Source organism: Lagopus muta, chromosome 4 (assembly GCF_023343835.1).
Source record: "Lagopus muta isolate bLagMut1 chromosome 4, bLagMut1 primary, whole genome shotgun sequence".
NCBI lineage: Eukaryota > Metazoa > Chordata > Aves > Galliformes > Phasianidae > Lagopus > Lagopus muta.
The window spans coordinates 50,272,277-50,297,384 of NC_064436.1; the positions used below are offsets into that span (position 1 = coordinate 50,272,277).

The 25,108-nt window shown below is 41.7% G+C and overlaps 1 protein-coding gene across 1 annotated transcript in view; it reads right to left on the reverse strand.

Moving 5' to 3' along the window:
- The window catches only part of NWD2 (NACHT and WD repeat domain containing 2), a 50,116-nt gene extending 30,666 nt beyond the window's left edge, over positions 1 to 19,450 (reverse strand). Inside the window, exons 1-2 of the mRNA XM_048942079.1 lie at positions 19,300 to 19,450; positions 765 to 853 (exon numbers count right to left, since the gene is read on the reverse strand). Of these exons, the coding sequence (XP_048798036.1) occupies positions 765 to 853; positions 19,300 to 19,450 (240 nt within the window). The remainder of the gene's footprint in view (positions 1 to 764; positions 854 to 19,299) is intronic.
- Between the last annotated feature and the right edge of the window lie 5,658 nt (positions 19,451 to 25,108).

Consider the following 25,108-nt stretch of genomic DNA (forward strand, 5'->3'; position numbering starts at 1 on the left):
TTGTCTATACCTGACTTAAATGTACCAGTGATTTAACTGTGAAGTCAAATTCAGGCACTTTAAATCAAATGCAACTCTATTTTTCACTAATTGGCACTTTCCAAAGATGTCTATGGGTTTTCCATTATACAAAGTAAAACCTGAATGGACTGAAGCAATGGGAATTTTATGGTTGACAGTAAAGGAAGCAAATTCTGTGGGATACAATCACAACAGGAATTTTGTTTAGATGTTCCACATTCAATTCTGTTTTTAATCAGTGTTTCAGCGTTCACCTGGTTATTTTCCACATTACAGTGGAAGACAAATCTGCAGGTAGATATAACAATTATGAAATGACACAGATGGTGCAATGCAATGCTGATGACATGAAATAAAAGATATTTTGCAGGCGTGACATTAACTTCAGTATGATTTCTAGAAGCAGAGCACAGTAACTCAGCTCTGATATTATTTATTCTTGAGTATTTAAAACAAAGGTGGTTTGATTAAATTCCCGATGTGAAAGTTGGCACTTTGTTCCTATACTGCTTTTTCCACCAGTGAGTTTTTTTCGTCTGTTCTGGATTTACCTCAAATCTTCCTGTAAGATAGTTTAAGTGAATCAGTGTGATACAATTAACGTATGAAATACATTTTTCTGTAATTTTATATTTGACCAGTGGTAAGGCAACAATTACAGTAATTAAAAATATTATCCATTCTAAATACAGCTAATTGCAAGAAACTGTGTTTATCTTAAGACAAGATTCAATAAAACCTACCTGAAATTCCAGCCCATAGTTTTCCCTGCAGAATTCTCTCAGCTTAGGATACACATGCTCTCTTAGAGCGCTCCTTTCTGCTATGGTATCTGTGTTGGAAAAAGATGTTATTAATATATTTAATATTTAAATATATTATATATATATATTATACGATTAATATATATATATATATTAAATATTTAAATGAACTTTCTTATTTTTAGTCAGAGATCCAGACTATTACATAAAAAGAGCCCTCATAGACCTATACTTGTAGTGGAAAACTAGTGCTGGGATTTAATTTCCCATCTCTGTGTTGTACTTTGTTCTTTTTCACACCAATGACTTTATGTGTACAATGGTAACTTCAATAGTTATCTTCATATTGCAGCATATATTTCAGTAAAATGCAGCTGAATTAATTTTGCCATTCAACAGTCAGAATTTCTTTACCAGTTTCACTTCTATTTAATTCTTACAAAGATGAATTTTATTAATTAGAAACACCACAGAACAAAGAAATACGCAAAAAAATGTACTTAGAAATAAATTAACCACATTAATTAATGACATTGTGTCAAATGCTATTACTTTCTTCAACAACTTCAATTTGATAGTACTGTAAAAGGAAGAAGGAAATGACAACATCTTATTTACTGTATCTCTGGGTCCAGGTGATTCCTGCTACTACACTAAATGCACAGCTCTGACATCTTCATCTTATTCTCACCATGCAAAACAATGATTTTTGATAACACATTCCAATAAAGTAACTGGATGCAAGAATTAAGTTAATTTGAACACGTTCATATGAGGCACATAAGAAACATACTGTCAAATTTGAAATAAATTTGTTTAGCACAGAGACCTTGTATAGATAATAAACTTTATTGTCTCTCCAAGTAAGGTTAAGATATGTGATGGATTACATAGGTCTAGATTGTGGCCAGTGTTGAGTAAGTTAAGACACAAATGGATGACACTGTTGCTGAGTTATTTGCAAAAGTAAAGCACAACTATTGTTAAAATCACTAGGTCCAAGGGCCATATAATGGAAAACAAAAACAAAACAATGTTAATTTATGAGTGATGGAGAATATCTACTGCAGTTAAGGTAACATTTGTATAACTGCACTGATACAAAATAATAGTTTAAATCTGTAGCGCAAAGCTTCTGTGCATCCAAACTGAATGCTACAACTAGGGCAGGTCTTCTGAGCTGCTTGAAGAGGAGTGTAGTTCCACTCTTCCTCTTTACATTTCCCTCTTGGCAAGTTTTTTTCTCCTTGGCACTGGAGAGGCCACACAAGGAGTGCTGTGCATTCTGGACACCCAAATCAGGAGAATGAGAAAGAAATTGGAGAGGCTATTGAGACAGTCATGAACTCAAAGCCTACAAGTACCTACTGAGGGATTTGACCTTGATTAGTCATACAAAGTGGAAATAACCCTGGCTGGCCTACAACTACTTCAGTGTAGTTCAAAGATGGTGGAACCAAGTATTACAGCTTGGGAAGCTCATGTGGCATAAGGAGAAGCTTTTTTTATGCAGGCAGGTGATGCATCATTGCCATCAGCTGCCCAAGGGAGGCTGGGAATCTCTGTCCCAGGAGTTTTAAAGTCTCAACTGGACAAGCCTATTGTTGCCCAAATTAATGTTGGCAGCAATTCAAGAGTCCTGATGACCTCCTGAGTCCCTCTTGCAACCAGCAATCTATTCTCTCAGAAGAACCCATAGGTATGGCTTCATCATACAGTGTACAGTGCTTGGGAAGATTTCTGCTACTGTCTGTAGCAGAACAAGCAAAACTATAGAGTAAAATAGCTGGTGCTAAGGATCATGCAGCACATGTTTAGGGGCATTTTACTCCTCACTGAATTGAATCCTCACAATTATTTGGTGCGCATCAGGTTCTAGAGTTGGCTTCATTTGACATATGTCACATATTTTTTTCTTCCTCCAGCAGATACTGAGGCCCACTGATCAACCATTGATACAATAGATTCTAATTTCCCCAAACAGATCTGACAAAACTGTGTCGTATCAAAACATTTTCTTAAAAACCAACTTACTACTCTGCTACCAAGCTAAAACAAAATGATTCTTGCCTCTGTATAAACTGAAATTAGTCACAACTGTACTTTCATTATTAAGGAAGCACCAACTCACAGGTGTGATATGCCCTTACTTAAATGATCAGTGTGACAGCAGATAGATCAGTCTTACTAGGGAACTAAAATAGGCTAAGATGCAGGAAAAGAAAAAAAGATTACTGAGAAAAGGCAAAAATTAAAAGTGAACATTGGACGATAGATGGGAAATGCATTGCCTGAGTTGTACAGCAAACAAGATCACATTCTGCTGCTTTCCAGCTGTGCCCACAGGACACCCTGCAGAACCCCACTGACTCCACTTTCAGGATGTGGCATTGCTCCCTGTGGCATTACTTGCAGAGGCTTGCTCAGAAACGAAACAACACACTGCAAGAGCAGTGTGACATTTCTAATACCTTATAAATCAGTCAGAAAGAGACAAAACATTCCTTCAACTAGAATTGTATTCTGGGCAAGGGACTCAGAATACCCATCCTGCATTTTTATTCCTACCTCCAAATTTAATGGAATGTGATTATCTTATTGAAGTTTGAATCTGTTGACTACATTAATGAAATCGAAGAATTCCTGTATTCATAATAATTTGTGAAAATTTAATGAAACAGAATTGCATCCAGTTGAGATGAACTACAGTAATTAGTATGGATGGCAGATAAGCTGCTTTAATTAAATAAAATCTAATCTGATTTACACTGACAGCAAATCTGTGAAGCTGGCAGTTCCCAACAAGGATGTCATGGAGTCAAATTCTGCCTTCCAGGATGCTGCAGCAGATGAACAGATTAGCTGCATGACATTCTGCTAGCAGACAACATGAGCTGTGAGACAAGCTTTATGCACCTTCTAATTCTGATACTCTGAAATCCAAATGATAGTCCACAATAAACCATAGGAATTCTGCATGTGCAAAAATGTATGACAAGATTACAAAACAAAGACCCCAAAGCCCATCTCCAATGTTTAAATCAAATTAAAAAATCACATTGTCTTGCAGTGAGATGGTAACTTGGAGAACCCAAACCTTTCCTACAAGCTCTTGCTGACTGCTGCCTCATGAACCAATCCCCGAGCCACACCATCCTGCCCAGCCCTACACCTTGCCCCAGTGCAGCCTTAACCTTTTGTTTGCCTTTGTAGTTAGAAATCCATCTTTTATTTTTCTTGACAACTTTTAGGCAGAAGACAGGCACTTCCTGACTTGCCACATAGGCAGTGAGTGAAATACCCTGGCTGGCTCCAGCCTCAGGCCTACTGGAAACCCTCAGAAACCAGTCACTTGGACAAGGCATGCTGCCAGAGTCCTCCCACCCCCCAGTTCTCGCTGCATTCCCAGCTCAAATCTGAGGACAGAACTGAATTAGCACGCACGCTTTTACAGCCTCTCTGCCAAATAGTAGGCAATCACTGTTTAAGCACGACTGTGTGTGTGAGGTGTGATTTCTGAAGGCTTGTAGCTCAGTCAAATCACTGCCAGTTTTCATTAGAGTACTCCAGGGTGCTTCTTCTCACTGTGAACTATTTCCATGCCAAAGTTTGACCTTCAAGCACAAGCTGTTTTCCTATTAAACTCGCTTCCCCTATTTTCAGCAAAGAAAGTACACATTATATTCTCATGTTAGTAAATAGATGATGAGTATGTACAAACAGTCACCAAACATTAATCTCTGGGATAAAACATGTCATGGGAAACAGCCGAGTTGAAAATTTCAAAATTTACATGCAAACAGAAAGAGTGAATGTTGAAACCCTGTGGAAACTGTGCTTTTCCAGTTACTCTGCTCTCAGCCCGCATGCTACCCAACCTCTGCCCTCACCAGCAGCTGCAATGGTGGAGTCATTCCCCAGCAATGGAAATGCTGCTTCAAAGCTGCATTCACACCATGACTTTTATTCGATCAAGACTTGACACAGCTCCATGAGAAGGCTGCTGAGCACCATCTCGTTTTTGTGTGTATGCATGGCATTGTTTCACCTCTGGTCACCCAGGGAAGAACTGCTCTCTCCCTGTGTACACAGAAGCAGCAGCTCTCATGTCACTTCTGTGTGCTCCATGTCTCAGTGTGTCACTGAGAAGATCATCAGGGGTCCTGGCCTCACCTCTTTCATGGCCTGCTTCTTTGCCAGCTTTGTTTGTAGCATAATGCCCACAAATAGGTTTACTTTAATACAATTTGTGTGCATTGGTGGAAATCTAAGACCCTGAATGAGCAGTGGACAGATTAAACTAGTTTTGAGTGCATATCCATTATGAGATCTACCTATTTGCTTCCCTTAAGTATCCTAAATGCTTGTATTTGCCATGTTGATAGGATGGATTTTTGCCGTGGGAACTTTTAAATGCATTACAGTACTAAAATGCCACTATTGTATAACCTTTGTCTACTGACTGCAGTGAATATCCATGAATTATCTAAAGATACTATGCAAATAAGGTTAAAAATTACCTACCAGCAAATATAAGAAAGTGACTGCCAAACATCTTAATGTTAGTATGCTCTCGTCATATACAACTATTCAACTGAATTATTCCTTTTATACTGCCTTTTTTTTTTTTTTTTAACTAATACTACACAATAGCACTGTGTATTACCCCTGTAACTAAAAGCTCTGAATATCAATGGTTAACAAATGTCTCTAAATATTGTGGAAAGCTTGTCTCTGAAAATAATACCATAATAGTGTCATTTGCATTTCTATAGTGCCTTTCATCTGAAAATATCAGAGCACTTTGCAAACAATGAGTTTGAATCATGTAGCTGCCACAGAGGTAAAAATGACTTGAGCTTCTCAACATCCTGACTTCCTACAAAATTAACTCTAAAAGCTGTTGGCATTTCCTTCCCTTGGGATTTCTACACGTGGATAGTATTACAATATGCATTCCAAGCTACCCAGGGCTCTTTTGAGATAGACTATGAAGGGAAACAGACTGGTCTAGGTTCTCTCTTTCAACGACCCTTTCTCAAACAGCACTGCCAACCCTCAGTTCTCTACCTTCAGGTCTTCAAAAAAGGGAAAAGAGCAACTCAGCACACTGAAGTTCTTTACTTAACCTAATAATCACAATGGACTCGAACTCTGGGTTCTGACTAGAAAAACACTACAACACTACTGCAATGTGGCACACAGCTATTTGTCTCAACACCAGGTTCCCAGTATGTGCAGAATGTGTGTGAGTGACCACGGATGGGCCCTCAGCTCCTTCTTAGTGCTCTGGCCAGCAGGCATACTATGTAACAACACTGGTGGCACCCCCTTCCTCAGCTGTCTTGATTCTTAAAAAATAAACAGAAATACAACAGGTGATTGAGAATTTGATACCAAAGGAAAGGCTACCTGGCTTAAAGTATTGAAAAATAACATTAAAATATCAAGTAATACTGAAGTGTGTCTCTCAATTGCAAAGAAATGACTGGATAAGATTACAAAATTGTGATTCACATCAGAACATTTGAACAAGCACTTTTTCCTAACAAAAAATATAACTACCTGAGACAGAATTCAAAGTGTAGGGCATAACTGCAAGCCTGGAACTCCTAGTTGCAGCAATTAGATCCTCTGTTTTAGCCCCAAATGAAACGTCTCATTTAACTGAGATGTAATTTTAAATATACTTATTTGAAGTGTTTCCTACTTTCAGTTCTGTAAGATGACAAATTAAAGACAACATATATAAGACACATATTTCGTATTAATTTTTTTAAATACAGTTTTTAATAGTTGGCCACATTTCGTGGTGACCGTCTTACAAAACACCCAGCTTCTTGACTGTTGATGTGGACAACCACTGCCACCTATTGACTTAACAATAACACCCTCCTGTCAATTTATATATGTTAAAAAACGAGGCAATTAGTAAAAGCAAAGCAGTCGGGACTCATGTTATAATGTGGGAAATATCAGAATGGATCTGGAGTTACAGAAAGGAAAAGCTGTGTCCAAATACTAGGAGTATTCAACAAAAATATTTACTATTCACACAGGATATTTTTCCCAATTTAAAACAAATGAGAGTTCTGATTTTTGTTTTAGGTATATTATGCCTTCACTGAAACAAATTTGGAGTCTGATCCATTGGCCAGTGAGGTTAATAGAAAGGTCTGTTATTCCTGGAGGATCTTAAAGGAAGTTCTACACTTGTGGCATGAACTGAAATCCAGCATCTGCTAATGTCTTGCTGACTCCCATGGAGTTCATACTAAACCATTCAATCCTTAAAAAAAATAGTAAATAAATACCACATACTCAAGGAATTTGATGGGTATGGTATTAGTGAGAACTCAGAAACAGAATTTTATCTTATAATGAGTCCTTATATCCGACCTCAAATAACACCCTGGGGACACAGCTGCCCTTCTGTGTTCTTCAGGAGAAAAAAGGAGGCTGCCCTGGAACTGTGCAAATGGTTCCTAGTTTGCAGATTGGGTGCCTTGCATCCCTTGGCTCTGCTGTGTGGCAAATGATGCAAACACAAATATATTTGCTTGCAGATGCCAATAAACAGTGGGAGCTTCAGCGGCACTGTGGCTTGGAGGTAGAATCTCTAAGGAAGGAGAACACACCATTCTGCTCATTGCACAAGGGGAAGAATTCGACAAAATCTAATTCTTTCATTTAATAATGCAAACTAGGAAAGCTCTTGAAAACATGACAATTCACAAGCAATTACTGTCATACAATTAAATGATATGACAGGAGAAACTGAAGACACAGCACATTTAGAGACACCAAAATTAAGTCAGAAAAATTCCTCTGCAGAACACTAAAGCTTATTACAACCAAGCACTAGAAAACAGCAAAGCCTGCAAGGGCTAGAATTTGCAACTATAATAAAAATTAATGTGAAAGAAAAACTTCTGAAATCGAAAAGAGGAACTCCAAGTGAGCTGTGTGAAATCACCGTGCAGAAAAAAATGGATCAGCATCGTAACAAAAACATTGAAAAATCCTAATTCATTGTAACAGAAAAGGTGTGGAATTACCTAGAGAACAGAAAAGAAAAAAAAAAAAAAGCTGTATAATAGTGGAGACTGTTTTCAGTAGTCAAGCTGTGTGTGCGGTGGAAGTTTCACAATTTCTTTTTGACATCCCTAGAGCAGAGGGAAGACAACTGGGGCACTAACTGAAGCACATGAGGTCAGGACACAGTGGCAATCAATGCAGTGTCAGATGCCACAGACAGTCAGATGCCCACCTGAGTTGCAGCCCCAAGTGCTGGGAGCAAACAAAGCAGTGCACTGCAGGATTGGAGAAGGCATGAGATAGATGGGAGCCATAAAAAAAACAAGTGAAAGCAGGAGCCTCACCTGCTTCATGGCACAGGCCGAAGCAGGCCCCTTAAACACACCTATTTTGAAGAAATTCTGATCACCACCCTGCCTGGTTTTGCACCTTGCAGCACTGAGAATCCATAGCTAAGCTCAGCAAACCCTGCCAGCCTTTGGTAAAGCTGCATCTTTCTTCCCTAAACTTTAATTCTTCATCCACAAAGTTCTAGATCTGGAGAAAAAGAGGTATGGCTTTGATCAAAACAGAACAGCTGAAATCAGGGGTAAAAGCTGAAAAATATGGTTGCATGGGCTTAAAGAGAATCAGGAGCTGATGCTTACTGCCAGGGAAGTAAGCATGCAGCAATACAATACGTTTCCTTTGCAACTGTTTCTTCCTTAGTTCTAACCAGGGAGAACTATTAAATAACATCTCAACACAGTAAGAGCAGCACTTGGCTGCAGCAGCAGAAGCAGTTATCAAAGAAGAAACTAAAGGATACTGCCTGCAAGGGAGAGCAGCTGCAAGAGGGCAAAAAGCCCAGAGCAATGGGACTGGCAGAGGGGGGAAGCCAGAAACCCAGCAATGCTGTGCCTGAAAAGGAGAATCTGACTGATTTCTCCTCCAGCTGGTTCTTGTGCCCATGTGTGGTGCAAGGAGTCAAGGGGGGTGGGGGGAGTGTGTGGGGGGGCAAGGCCAGGTAGTTCCCCAAATGGGCTCATTCTTAGGGACTGTGTGATGCCTGAGGGGAAGCAGTGAGTGACACACACAGGAGGAGGTACTTACTGCACCTCCTTTCTGCCTTCCCAGTCATTGTGATTCATCTACGTATTATTTTTCCTGAAGATTATATAAGATAGTTGGAAGGGCCATTTAAAATAATTTTTCAAATGCATCTGTTTTTATGATCCAAATATTTTTGTGATGACTTGATTTGACCATATTTTGTTTTTGCCATGCTTTTATTAATTATTTTTATCTTGATAATCACATTAAATTGATGATATATTACGGTAACAGTAAATATGCAGTTAAAGAATCCTGAGGAGTTAGTAATTGAATATATGTCCCAATCACTTGCTGCTCTTGAGAAACACATAATCAAAACAACTAAGTTCAGTTTTTCCTAAATCAGTACCTTTCACAAGTGCTATACAAAATAATAACAGTTGCAAAACATCTAGATCTGGCATACCAGGTTAATTACTCAGTCACTGAGCAACAGATTGCCTTCCCAACCAGTGCTTTCAAGCCATGTTAACAATCCTTCCCAACACTTTGCCTCTAGTTTGAAAATAATTATATTAAGTATTATTCTTACAGAGCAGAATGTGAAAGTTCTCAAAGTGTCTTTCTCACTATGTTCCTTTTGTAGTAAGGCAAGGGGATGTGAAGAAGGCATAAGGGCAATTTCATCTTAGTGCGTATGAACTGATGCATTCAATCCCTGCACTGCTATGGGGATTTTGTGCTCCCACTATGTCACTGCAGCTGGAATGTCAGCAGCATATTCTGTGCACCATATAATGCAAATTCAAGTTTTCTATTAAGCCCCTTTGTATCAAAATGATGTGAACATAATTGTTGTTTCCCATACAGAAAACAATCCCATTAACTAACAATCTGTACAGAAGCATGTAGAAAGACAAATGAAGGCACTGTAACCCAGAAGTCCTTTGAAACACTCAGGACAACTATGGCAAACAGACAAGTTTGGAAAGAAACCCAGCAGTTAACATTCAGATGCACACCAATCTATTAACACAGCATATTCTGATGGGGGAAATTTGATGGATGCTGCCCCATGAGCCACAATGACCTTTAAAGGAAGATAACAATCTTTTATGATGCTGTACTCTCAACAGCAGCATAGAAGGTGGTTGAAAGGATGGGCTTGGCTTCATTTCCATTTCTAGCACTGCCAGACACTATCAGTCTTTCTTTCTCACTGTCTGTGAAGGCATTTGTCCCTTGGTTGCAGAACAGACAAAAACGTGCACAACTCTTTCTTTACCTTTTGCACATACAGACGATTAAACACAATTGAGCTCACGTTGGGGGATCTCATCTCTTTTATTTGAAATGATTTTGAATTTGCATAATGACTATGAGAAACTAACTGTGGTATTAATACTAGAATAATACACCATCAATGCAAGCACTCAGTGGAATAATATTGTATTGAACATGCTTGATCACAGAAAGAATAAAACAAAACACAAAAAAATTAAGACAGCTGGCATGTAAGGAGATTGGCTTTAGTTCTGTTTTCTAAAGAACAGAAGAATATGTGATGACCTGTGTGTCTTTTACATGTGTCTTCCATTGTCTTTTGAAATATACAACTCAATGATGGACATTAGACAGATCCAACAAAATGATACAAATCTCAAATATAATGAAGATCCTACATGAGAGCAGATAACCAGGTGAATAAAATCAATCCTGTAAATAACTCTCCTACTTCCAAGCATAAATGAATTAATCAAAGGGAAAGCTCTAACATGAACTACTGGACACTTTATGAACACTTCTAGTAAGGGAAAATTTCATCCAAAACATGCTGTCCTTGCAGGACATACATCCATGGTGAAAGAACCTTTACGGGAATTTACTGCTTCATTTTAGTTTAGTTTATTATCCAACTCAGTTAATTATCCAGCTTACTTAATTATTCATATTTTGATTGGATGCACAGACCAGCTTCCTTACACGGTAAAAACCAGATTTGAGAAATGTATGAATAATGACATTCACTAGTGAAAATGAACGAAGCTCACTCTAAGCAAGGAAATGCTTGGAGAATTTTTTTATCTTTGATAGTTTTAATTGACTAATGAGCCTATTTTGTGCCTGTACACTGCTGTAAGCACTACCAGGAGAGCTGTGCAAGCTCTGTGCAGCAGTACTCTGCATAGTTCATTTTCCTGTGTATTTTCTTAACCAGTGCAGAGAGAGTGCAGCTGTCACGATAAGTCAGACCATCTTCATTGAGGAATGGCACAGGTATATCTGAGCCTGCTGCAGGCTGCAGCATAGATCCAAAGGCCACAAGAGGTCCCTTCTCTTTGATTTGCAAAACAATAAATAGCTGCTTAGCAAAAGAACCGCCTGAGGTCCCTTGGACCCATTAGGGTACCATGATCATATACCTGGTTTAAGTGGCATGTCATTTAATTCAACTGCATTTACTTTGTTCACCATAGATTGCTTAACTCTTTATAGTCCCATAGTGTATCTGATTTGTATTTCAGAATAAATCATCATACAGATTTTGCTGATGTCTTGTTAAGACAAATTAGGGGTCACATAATTCAACAGCATTGCAGTAATCTTCATCCCTTTAGTCTAATCCATTAGAAATATATTAAATAAATTAAGATCACTCCCAAACAATAATGTGTTTCAATCATTTTCTTAGTATTTACTGGTAACTGAGAAGGAATCTGTGAAGTTAAAAGAAACCCAACACTTACTGCTCACAGATCTCAGTGTCTGAGCTGTTGAAAATATTATAAGGAGGAAACTGAAGAAGAAAAATAGGTGTTTTCTTGAAAAAAAAAAAAAAAAAGTAGTCTAGCCTGAACAGTATAGGCCATTCCATAGGAATATAGCCACCATGATTATTAAGCAAGAACATGTTTATCCACTGTTTTCTAGAATTCTTGAGACTTTTGTGAAAATGTAGTAGATAAGAAAACAAAAAGATGAAGTCCTTCAGTCTAAGGAAAGCACTTATAAAGCATTCCCTTATTTATCTCTTAGTATGGCTGTTTTCATAATCCCATGGAAATAAGAACATTCAAATAACTCAGTCTTCACAATTTATCTTGTTTTCCATATAAAGATAGACTACAGTGGACGGTGTCCAGCGATGCTTTTGGAGAAAAGTACTCTGATGGGGAGATATGCTTTTAGGTGTGCCTGTTCCACTGATATTTCCACTTTGATTTTTTTAGATCTTTTTGGCTGAATATTGAATATGCGGTCATGTTCATACAAAATTCTCACTGACATGAGTAGAATTAGGCATTTCTGTGAGCAATTCTCTGTTTCAAAACTTTCCATCTTTCAGAAGTTGTTGCAAACACCAAGACCGGTGACTGATCAGTGAAGCAATTAGACAAATTCCTGGAAGCAAAGGATCTCACAGATTGTTGAGCACAAAGATGTAACGTTTGTCATTTTGTCCTTGTTGTGATCTCATTTTCTTTTGTTGTACATCTGAAACTGTCAGGAAGAATACTGGACTCCTTTGAGCTAACTCACTATGTCAGGTCTTACTGCACTTGCCTCTTGTTTATGTTAGAGTAGCTCAAGTGCATAACTCTACAAATGTGCACAACCCCTCTCATCTAAAAGTATTAAATCCTCATGGTTATTTGACGGCTCTCAATCTTAAAAGTAATTTTAATGTAATAAAATTCAGTCAGTGAGATCAGCCAGACAGTTTCAGGGCTTCTGTTATAAAGTGCCTATGTTGCATGGTCCGGCACCAATCTTGTACAAGACAAATAAGCAATACTTACTAACAGATAACACATATTGAAACCACTATACTAAAAAGAGTTTTTGGAGGGTTTGTGTAAGCCATTTATTTTGCCATTGATTTTTAAATTTGTGCTTCCATGTGACTCTGAATTTCAATTCTGTATTTTCATAAAGCTCACGCTGCAGCTTCTAGGAAATGAAAGTGCTTTCTAATGACACAACCACACTGAAGGGTCCAGCCTTCAATGCCTGGCCAGTAGGGAGCACTGCAGTGGGGATCTACAACTGGGAGTCATCCATTGTCATTTCAGCTTAATGTTTTGTAAAGCGTCCCTCATTATAATCTCTATATAATAATTTTACAAATAACATGGCTCTGCAATGGCCATGTGTCTCAATTCCTGGTTCAGTAAAGGTAACAGAGAGCTGGAGGAGAAAGCTGGAGATTCACATTGCATAGGTGAGCTTATGAAGGTACCCGACTGCTCATACAGTGAGATTTAAGAAACATTTTGACTGTTAATCATACTACAGGTACATATCACTATACTGAACACTGCAGCTGTGCTACCTCAAGCAAACACTAGGAGCAGGTTTTACAACCCCATTTTCCAGACCCTGGCAACTTGAAATCTCGTCTCTTCAGCTATTTGATCAGTCCCAGTGGCTGATACATAGCAACAGCGTGGCTCTAGATTAAGTCAGTGTGGAAATCCTCCCATGTCCTAGTCTTTCCTGCTTCACAGATCTAGTCTGCAAAGACAACTTTTTCTCAAGATCTGGATCTCAAAAAGAATGACTGCAGTTGGTCAAGCACATCTGTGCAGAAGTGTCTTACTTCTGGAAATGGACCTTAGGAGATGGATGCTCATAGAGGAATTTCAAGAGCACATCGAAGATAGATGTGTCTGGGGCAATGAGATATCCTGAGAGACCATGCAGTACATCTCAGTGCTCAGACAGCAGCACGTGCACAAACCCAGCAGGTGCTCAGGGTCCCCCCATGTCAACTTGCCAAACTCCCCCACCTAGTGGCATGTTAGCCCTACTCCTCTCTTTTGGCTAAAAGTTTTGGAAGTAAGAGCTTTTATTTGGGGTTTCTAATCTATCAGTTTTTTATCCTTCTTTACTTAAAACTTCAGAAAGGGAATAAAGCAGCTGCCCTGAAATATGCTGCCTATATTTAAAGCCGCCAGATTTTTCTGTACTCCTTACGCGTGTCTATCTGTGACTGTATCTACCACCTTCAGTATAGTAAACTCTTAAATTACAGGTAGCTAAATATTATTAATGTATTATCACAGAATCACAAAATCACAGAACTGTATGTGTTGGAACTCTAGAGATCATTGAGTCCAACCCCCTTGCAAAGCAGGCCCCCTACAGCAAGGTGCACAGGTAGGTGTCCATGCAGGTCTTTAATATCTCCGGAGAAAGAGAATCTACAATCCCCCCTGTTCCAGTGCTCTGTCACCCTTATCATGAAGAAGGTCCTTTGCATACTGGTGTGGAACTTCCTATGCTACAGCGTTGGGTGTGGTCTTTGGAACATACATACTCAGTTCTCACAAGAAGTTCTAGCAGCAAACTTGAAAACTATCTATACTACTTAGAAGGAAAATGACTGGGTTTCTCATAATGTTACTTATTTCTAAAGATGAAAAAAAAAAAAAAGCCAACAAACTAAATAGCTTGCTGTTTTTCTAAAAGAAAATCAACAAAGCAACAAAAGAAAAAATGCAGAACAATTCCTTTGATCTCAGTTTTGCTCTCCATATGCATATCCTACCTGGTGAGCATGTGAATGAACATTTTTGTGTGTGAATTAAGCAAAAGTTCTCAGTGTTTTGTCTTGCACATTTGGTATATTTGGAGCAAATCCTCAGCCCACTCCTCGAGCTACATAAGCCAGTAACTCACAAAAAGAACAGGGGGATGTGAAAAGCAGTTCTTTTCATACAGTTTATCAAGTTTAACTAACCAGCAGAAACTTGAATCCAACTCAGTCTCCATCCTAGCCCCAAACGGCTGTTTCCTCTAACATGAACAAAAGCTTGAGGATCTGCTGAGCAAAAATTGTCTACTTCTGATTCATATCTACCTGCCTTCACCACCAAAAAAAAAAACACCAAAAACAAAAAAAATTACAGTCCCACATCCTTAGGCAGTCAGATCACACTTTCTGTTCAACTATGCTTACAACAAAGGTGGTTCTGTGGCACAGGAAGAAAGAAAATTTGGCAGAGGCTGAAACACTGAAAATAGCAAGCTTTGTTCCAAGCTTGACGGACTGTAGGCATCTCTGACCTTTGGGCCGCTTGAAGTCAAACACCAAATCAAGGACCCTGCCAAGACCAGATGCTTGAACCATGCTGAGTTACTCAACTTTGTTTCTAACTTTTGAAGGCTTTTTTCCTCAAGTATAGCTTGGCTTATAGCTCTCAAGCACCACAGTGATATGTGTCACGTAAATCCATAAATAGGTACAAAGTTAGGTAACCAGAACTAACACTTAGCATGAAAAAAGTCCTGGAGTTATTTGTCTCCACATCTCCGCAACACCTCCCTTGCAATTTTATACACTTGAACATCTGTGTTTTTCTTTAGCTCAGGCTTAAATTCCACCCAGATTATATAAAATTGTCATTATAAAAAGACCTTCGTGCAACAAATCCAAGGAGGGATGCCATATGGTATTTTTGGGCTGGACAAAATGGACCATCATTAGTGAAGTATTATTCTGACTTTTGAGTGTTAACATTAACATTGACTGAGTTATATTTTTCTTAAGCAAAACAAGATTTGAGGTAAAAATAGTATCATATACTTGGAATATGCAAAGAATCAAAGTTATACCTTTTTCTTATCACATATGGCGATTAGATTGCAACTAAAGCAATCACAGTTCTTAACCTGTTATGAGTTAAGCAACCTCATGTTCAGTAGCAGTGAATACAATGCAAACAATATTTTAGATTTTCTTTCATATGTACATCAACACACAGAAATACACGGAATTCCTGCAAAGCAGCCTATAACAATAAGTTCAAAAAATAATATAAATAAAAATTGCTAAGACTCATTTCTGCAATCCTTAATTACAGAAATAATCCTTGTCTAATCAAACTAACTGTGGGTGAGAATTTTGCCTTGTGTGTCACAAGAAATTATGTAAAGTGAGCACAAAACATTCATGTCTTTTCCAATGGAGTGTTTTTCATATTAATACAATGTTCTGGACTAAGTATGTCAATGGAAAATAAGCTAAGCTGAACCACTGTGTAATAACTCAAGAAAACTCAAACTCACTCCACAGTATAACATGAGGAAACATCGCTACGGAGGATCCTCTAGGATTTGATAGTTAAGATTATTAATCATGCCAAAACTAGTATTAGCTTTTTAATAAGTAGTTGGATTTCAGTGGCCTTGTGAAAGATTACAACAAATAACCATCCAAAACAAAAAAGTATACAGTTAATTATTACTTGTTAATGGGGAATCTGTTTTTGAGAGAAAGCAACGAAGATCAGCAGGCATTTGAATTACCAAAGCCTGTACACAAGTAAGTAGGTAAAAATTCAAAGTGAGTGATTTCTTGGATCCTGGGCTACTTTCAGAGTCCAAAAGAGCTGGAGCAATTCATTATTATCCTTCCAACTTTATAATTAGTTTTAATATCCGAAACTTTAAATGGTCATTGAAAGAATAGAGCTATGAAATGCACATCCTTTCTGTACTAAAAAGGGCTTTTAAAATAAAGTTTTTTCATGATTTCTGCACAGTTGCTTCTGTTGATATAGCAGAAATGTTTTGAAATAGCAGAAAAAAAGAAATACTGTGCTGGAACTTAGGAACTAGTCAGAGGTGCTGCACAGACAAGAATCAGCTGAGATGATGGCTGCAGAAGCAAGAATCCCTGCCCTGTGAAGTGCTGGATGCTGGTTCAGCCTAATTCCTTCAGGTCAGAGTGGCTCACACCCTCTGTCAGGACATACTCAGATGCTATGTGAAGTATGATCAGTCAGTCTTCAGTGGAACAGCTGAACAGCCTGTGTGTAGGAGCTGGCTTTGCACACATCCCTCTTCAGTGCCTTCATTTGTCCCTGCTGCATGACATGAAAAGCACCTTCTCAATCATTTTCCAAATCCCTTACTCCAGTTAAGCAATTATTTTCAGCCAGGACTTTTATCACATTGTATCACCACATAATTTGCTGAACAAAATAGCAAACTTTGCAACTCAAATAATTTTCTGCTTAAAGTAATGACAAGAGGCACTGGAATGATCCAAGTCCATGCAGTGTTGATGTCTCTGCTCAGTATAGTGAGCTGTATGGAATTTTGCACCTCTCATATGCTTGTACATAAACTTTGTTTTATTGGCAGGGATCTATACAGGCACTACTGAGTCACAAACTGATGTTAGCTGATTGCTATTGCAGTCCACAGATTCCTGCAGGAAACAGCAGAAGCAGTTCTTAGAATCAGGCGAAAGTAACTTGCCTCCCTTATCACACGGAAGCAAGCAAAATTCCCTGAGACGAGTGATGAATGGTTGAAGTAAAAATCTGCAACCTCTCTTAGCCAAAATATGCATTTAAAATATGCCTGGTTGCTTGGATCTGCAACAAGAAACAAGACATATTTATGTTCAAATAATAAAGGAGCTTTAATGTTTCTAAAGATGCCTTCATCTTCATTGATTAATTAACACCAACCTGATGATGTTAATTGATAGATGAAAACATTGCTAGAGGAAAAAGCAGTTTCACTCATCTACAAAATTAAATCCAGAAAGCAAGTGACTGTAAAATGACACAGTTCTGTTCCTGTTACTCATGCTCACTGTTGCTGTGTAAGTGTTCTTTTTAGGGATTTCTGTTCAGGAAATTTTACAAATAACCATTTTCCCTATCTATGTAATACACATAAATTTAATTCCTAATACAGCATGCCCCTAAAAAAAAAAAAAAAAGACATAACATCAAGCCCTGATTTTCCCCACTTTCCATGTTGCAAATTGCTGCAATTCAAGAGGACTATGCTAAGTCTGTTCCTGTGAGGTTGCAACGAGGAGTTTCCCTGAGAGCTGCAGCAGCAACGATCCCCAGGTCCTTGCTGAGCAATGGCCAGAGCAGGGGAGAAGTCTGGGGGGCTGCAGGACAGCCAGGCAGGCCCTGGGTATGCAGACAGCACTGCAGCCGAGGCTGAAACACACTGAATGCTTTGCTCAGTAGGAAGGGTTTCACCTTTTTTATTTTCCCCAGAACATTTGCATTTCGACTTTTTTTTTTTTTTTTTTTTTTTTTTTTTTTTTTTTTTCCAAATAGCACTTTTATTTCTAAGGACTTTAATAGATGATATCTAACTCCATTAAATACATTTTCTTGTTTATCAGTAGCCTTTTCGTAAGGTGACATACAGTGAGCTATGCAGTGTCAGTGCTACCATTGAGAGCCACAGCTGCTCCTGGTGACTGGGATCCTCTGAATGCTCACTTGCTCACCAAAAGCAAAGTACTGAAATTCTTGTCATTTCTGAAAGCAGGAGCAAAGATGCAGATAATGTTTTGTCAGTGAGAAATGATGATCACTGTCGCCACGCCATCCTACAAGGAAGCCAGCACAATTTTAAGGCAACCGAGTTGTATCCTTGCTCTTAGAGTTTTGTGAAGGTTGAAATTTTGGAATAACAATGCAAGAGTAAAATCCCGCAGATGTATGGCTTACATCTCTCACTTTCAGCATGAGTTTAGTGGCTTTTTTTTTTTAGCTGAACAACCACGTAGCCAGCACAAGCTGCCCTACTGGTAAATGCCACTCACGTCAAACACGGAGGCATCGGTGCTCCCACAGTGGAGGCAATGCTGGCAGAAAGCCATTCCCGATGAGTAACAAATCTACAGATTCATGCTAGTTTTCTTTCATAGCCAACTAAGCATCTTTCTGGTTATCACTAACTGTATCTTTGCTTAGCTTGCACCAACAAGCATCCCGGTGCCATTTGTAAAGAATGGGGTTGCGGGAGCTGAGCACGGGGTAATCCCGGCAGCATTTTCCCCGGTAACGGCTTGTGGGCACCGCCGCCTGCATCAGCCAGCTGTTGGTGCCATGGCAATCGCACTTCGGAACCCGAACGGTTCTGCCTTTGCCTGCACGGCTTGCGGCTCTGGGATGCCTGCCTAGAGACAGCGCTGTTGGGTTTGGGAGGCGGTGGGGTGACAGAGCCGTGTGCGCTGTGGGCTCGTTTGCACAGGTGGGAAACGTCGAAGGTGTGAACATTTCAGTTATTACTTCCTTGTATCGTGTGAGAATACGCTTCAAAACTTCTGTCTTGCAAGTGGGAACGGCACTCCCGACACACGCAAATCCCTCGCACGAAAGGGTAATTTTAACAAGGGCTTTGAAGCGGCAGGTCGGCTAACTCATTCTGATACGGAGCGTGCGAGTGCGACGGCATTACACTAAAACCGCACAGTTGAGCTCACGAGCGCGGCCCGGCAGGGCGTACATCACCGCGGCGCTCGCTTTAAGCCGCGGACTTCGGGACCGCGCGATCCGCCGGAGCCCCGAGCACCGTCCCGCCCTACCCGGCAGCTGGAGGCCACCACCCGCCGCCCCCCGCCCGAAGCCGGCCCCGGGCGGCAGGGGGAGCCGCGGCGGGGCCCGGCCGTTACCTTCGGGGTTGGCGCTGATGAAGACGCGGACGCTCCGGCCGCCGGGCACCAGGTGGGCGGGCAGTGCCGCCAGGTTGCCGGCGAAGGCCGCCCTGCGCAGCGCCGCGTCCCGGGGGCACGCCGCCCTGCCGCCCGCCCCGGCCGCCCACATGGCGCCGCCGCCCGCCGGGCCCCGGCTCAGGGCAGCCCCCGGGCCGCGCCGCGGAGCTGCGGCTCTCCGGCAGCGCCCATGCGGCTCCTTCGAGCGCCGCCGGGGCCGGAGGCGGGGGAAGAAAGTTTGCGGCGGCGATGGGACCCGGCCCCTCGGGGTCTTCTCGGTGCCCAAAGCGGGGACGTCTGCGGGCGGACTGCCGGCGCCTCTCCTCCGCCGAGCGCTTCACGACCCCGGCGTCGGGTTCTTATAGAAGAGCCGGCGCATCCTTCCGGCACGGAAGAGTTCAGAGCTCTGTTTGTGTCTTCTGTAGTCGCTCGCACGGAAGCCCCGGCTGCTCAGGTACAAAAGAGAGACGCTCGCGCGGCTTGTTTCTTTCTTTCCCGTGCTTTAATCAGTTATTTATTTGGCGGCATCAATGCGGAGCCCCGGCCCGAGGCAGGAAAGAGGGCGGCGCGGAGCGGCGGCGGGCGGTCCCCGCGCAGCTTTGGTCCAGGCGTCCCGCGGGCTGCGGCAGCTCCCTCGGAGCCACCCAGGGCTGGGCTGGGCGGGGGCGGCCGCGGGGCTCTGAAACCGCCCCGGGAGGGGCGGGCGGCGAGGGGAGGGGCTGGGCGTAATGCATGTTGAGCAGCGTACGGTGTGCCCGACCGAGCGCTGGGTTGGGAGTGGAGCTTTCCCTCCCCGTCCTTCATTGCCGCACGGACATCCCCGCGGCCGGGCTGGCTCCCCTTGGTCCTGACTGCTTAAAGACACGCAAGGGAGTTCGCTTGTGGGTTCTGTGCGAGTTTGCACGCGAGTAAGAGGGGAAATTTTTGGCTGCTGTTTGCTTGCCGTTTTTTCAGTAGTTCAGCACTCTATAAATTTTGGGGCGCTTTTAACTAAATGTAGCAGACTACGTTCCTGTAAGCTCTGTGAGCTTAGCTTGGCAGGGAGGGGGCCTCTGTGCAAAGGAGGGAAGTGTCTGTGTATTGCAGCCAGCAGCACTGAGATTGGGCAGAGTATCACAGGAACCATCTCTGTGCCCAGCGCTGGAAAATTCCCCTTTCTATCAAAGTGGCATTCCTGAGAGATTTAGTAGTGCTTGATAAGGAGCCTTCCCTGGTGAACATGCATGTTTCTCTTCTCTGTGGGTTGCCTGATGCTCCATATGAGTCAGGCCAGGTTAACAGAATGGACAGTCATGAGATGCAAGTCCCTGGAAGATGAGACTCTGTGTGCTATTGCCTGCACAACTGTTGGTGTTACAGTCACCTTGCAGTGTTGTGCTGATGTGCTTAGATACGTTCCTGTGCCACTGGAGGGGATTTCTCTGACAAGTTGAAAACTTGAGTTTTCATCTTATGGATTCTTTTGCAGTCCTGTCTTTGGCAGCACTGCCAGCAGCATGGGCTATTACCTGAATGCTCTGGGATGAAGTGAGATTGTGACCATCACTTGCTGCTGCTATGTGGTGCGCAGCTCCAGCAGCAGGACCTCCGTGCTGCACAGGGCCCTGCAGCCCACAGCCTCACCATGCAGCTCAGCACCTGCGCTGATCTGTGTTGCCACTCTGGGCTGCAGCTGGCAGTGCCTTCATGCATGACTCAGCTGCAGCAGCCGGACGCTGTGCTGTGGAGGCTGAGGCCAATGGTGCCCCAAAGCAAGAGTCTCAGCGGCTGCGGGCTGCCTGCACTGGGGTCAGCACCCTGAGCCTGGCACCTGGATGTATGCAGTGCTGGGGGTGGATGCCACAGGGCTGAGGCAGAGAGGACATTGAATGGCTGCTGAGAAATGGATGTATCACTTTCCCTGGGATGTGGAAAAGTGTTCAGTGCATCAGCACGGGGATAACTCAGCAGGGAAATTAGTTGGTGGCTTTACTTAAGTATTAACATTTAATTTCTTTAATTCAATAGAAAGAACATTAAAAAAATGTCATATACAATCACATAAAAATCACAAAGAGGGTGCTACTGTGTTTGCTATAGGAGCAAAAATCATCAAATATACTTTACTAAATTTCATATTGAATAACAGATTTTGTAAATTTTGTCAGCAAAATATTCCTCTATACAAGCCAGATTTTGGCATCAGTGTTTGTGTTCGAGTCCCAGAGTGACTGTGAGATGTTTCAAGCTCAAAGAGGGTAGATTTAGGTTAGATATAAGGAAAAAAAATCTTTTAAAGTGAGGGTGTGAGGCGCTGGGACAGGTTACCCAGAGATGTGGTTGATGTCCCATCTCTGGAGACTTTGAAGGCAAGGCTAGATCAGACCCTGGGCAACCCTGATTTACCTGTGGTTTCTCTGTTCATTGCAGGGGAGTTGAACTAACGGCCCTCAGAGGCCTCTTCCAACTCTAAGGATTCTATGATTTTATGCTTCTATGTTGCCCGAGCATGGGTACCCATCAGGATTGCAAAGCACTGCCTGGAGGTGTGATCCCCAAGCCCCTGCAGTGACCTTACAGGACAGGTGCCCCTGCCGTCAATAGGACTAACGGAGGGTGAAGCGCTGTGCTGAATGCAGTAGAACAGATGTGTAATCCTGAAGGTGCCCTTGTATAAACATCTCTGAGTAAAGGCTTGGTCCTGAAACAATGTAGGTCACAAAGTAGCCAGAAAATCTCTACTATGTTACATCATAATTTCTTGCTTACCATTCCGGCCTCATTTACTCCAAGTTCAAATACTAAGTACAGAATGCCCCCCTTGGTGAAGCGCCTGAGAATAATCAAGCTATGGTTTGTTGATGGCCTGATCCTCCAGTAATTCCCACCAAACCTTTCTTCTTGAGATGTCCCATTGCCATCAGTGTGACACTGGGGGTGCAAATACAGCTTGGTCCCAGCTTATGAAGATCTATACAAATGTGCAGAGTTGTTAGGCTTGACCCCACATCTGTTATAGAATCACTAAGCTTGGAAATGACCTCTAAGATCACCAAATCCAACCACCAGCCCATCCCCACCAACCCATGTCCATCAGTGCCACATCTATGTGTTTTTTTAACACCTCCATGGACGGTGACTCCACTATCTCACTGGGCAGCCTGTTCCAATGCCTCTCTCTTTCAGAGAAGTTTTTCCTAATATTCAACCCCCAAATGAATAAAGGCTTGCTGTTTAGAATGGGCTTTCTGAGGCAGTGTGCTGTTCTGAGATTAGTTTCAGATGGAAATGAACCCCATGGTCAGCCCCAGTAGTCAACATAGGTGGGAGGCAACCAGGGTGATAGACTATAGGCAGCGCTGTGTGTCTCCACAGTGTGGTTCTGCAAGGTTGTTCTGTCTGCAATCTAAATTTATGTTTTTGTGCATATGTGCCTCGGTACACACTGTGAGGTGTTGAACAGTGCTCAACAGTGATATAGTTCCATGGGAATTAGTGGAGCTCAGCAGCTCTGAAGTGAACCAGCAAACACTTTGGGAGGCCCCATACTGTGTGTGTAATAGGGTCACAATATCTGAGGGTTTATGCTATCTTCCAAGTGTCTGTGTTATCTTAGGTCCACTGAGTTATGTCCTAAGAAGCTAAAACTCTCATTGGTTCTCCTTAGGTATCACAGCCTGCTTTTGCCAGAGGCAACATGTCCCTGCTGTCCTCTCCCAAGAACATCACTTATTTGCAGGCTGAAGGTTCAGACTGAGTCAGCAAGCTGGCCAGCATCTTTCCTACTTGCAGAAGCTAAGGACTTCTGCATGCAGCTACTTCCTACCTACAGCCAAGCGATGTCTGCAGCTCCTTGGCAGGCTGGCCCACTTGTAGGAGCAGGTGGAGCAGGCAGTTGCCCAGAGCAACAGACAAAAGGAGGCAATAAAATCACATTTTAAGCAAGAAAGAGCCCCGGTGGTTCTGCACCTGTTTAATGTTCTCCACACACTGCTGGTGTTGGGTCCAAGCAAGATCCTCACTGCAGGAGCCATGGCTGCTGTCCTGCTGGTTGAACATCACAGCTGCTCCTGTCCATGCTTCAGCTTGCTGCTACTGGGACTGTGAAAAGGAACTCACTGTGTTCTTCTCTGTTCCTTTTCCTTGACAATGATGTACTGCATCACTGCAGAGTGGGGGGAGGGAGGGGTGGATTGGCAGGAGAGCAGGGGCAGATGTGCTGAGATGAGAGAGAGCTCTCATGGAATTCATGCTTCACTAAAAAAAACCAGTTATTATTATCCTTGCAAATTAGGAATGACAGGCTGCCTAGGCTTACTGGGTTTATATTTACATCAAGAAACTGATTGCAAGAAATAAGATATGTCCTAGCAAATCTTACACAGTACTGGGTTCCTGTGAGGACCTTTTACAGCCTTTTCAAGGCTTAGTTAACTTAATTTGGACTTCCCTACTCTACCCAGTTCACAGTATTGAAAATATTCATTTCCTTCCATTTTTTCTTATTGCTGCTTGTGCTCTGAACCTCTATGACTTTTGGCTGCAGTTCTTCCCCACTGGTTTATAGGTTGCTGTGTCTGACTTTGCCAACAGGTAAAACTGGGCACAAGCTCCAGATTCTGTTGAAGGCAGTGGGAGTTTTGCCACTGACTTAACTGAATGGTTATACAACCTCAAAACTTGTAGGATTCAGGGTGAGTGTTTCCTTCCTTTCTTTCTTGAAACAGACTTTAGCTTGAGTAGAAGCAGTCATTTTTGGAAATATTATAATGGATGGTGAATTTAAGTTTCCTGTATGACAGTAACTATTAAAAAGAAATTCGGAGGAGACCAGAGTCTGGCATAGGAAAAGCGTGGAGTGGAGACCAGTAGAAAGTCAGTTATAGAGATGGGATTTGCACCAGAATTGGGACTTGCCAATGGAAATGCTCAGGAACTTCAGTAATATCTGAAATTCTGCACATGGGATTTGAAAGATATTTGTCCTGGGAATCAGACATGGGCTTTTGATCACTGTAGTGCAGAATGCTCTTCCTTCACTGGCTTTAGATGAAACTGTTGTGTCCCACAACTAAGAGACTTCCTTTATTTTTCCCCCAGCAGCTTTTCCTTTATATTTCTTTGGATGCCATTGCTATAATACTAGTGGATCTGTCTGTGCTCTTCTGCTTCCATAAGTGCTGACAGGAAACTGTAACCTGGAATAACAATTTCCAAATACAGAGGCATAAGAACAGTCCTAATTTTCAGAGGCTGCCAAGTGGTACAGCTATATGCTTGTACAGAGTAGTATATATTTCAAGGAAAAGGGGAAGAAAATATGAAAGAAATGAAAAAATATTGTTTTTGTGTCTGTGCAAGCATGGAAGTACTTTGTTCTCACCTGCATGTCCCAGCCTTACTTGCCAGCTGGCTTTGGCACAAGGACTTCCACTTCATCCTAAAAGTGTTGTGCCACCAGGCGCCTGCCTTCACCCTTGCATTGATGATGGTTTGGATGAGAGAGAGGTTTTCTGCTTTTTGAGCATGCTTTCTGCTTCTTGAGTTTCGGAACAAATTCTCTTTGCAGCCTAGAAATGCAAACATAGTCTTTTCTCTTAAAATGTTGCAAGAGGCTATACCACATCTTTATTTTTATCTCCTATGTCACTTGATTGAAAGATTCTTTGTAGCTAAAATAACGATGAAGGCATGGAAATTATTTTTATCTTACTTTCTACTGGAAACTTAAAAGGAACCTCTTTTCTCCTGCAGAATTCTCATAGATGGATGTACACACCCCAGGGATACA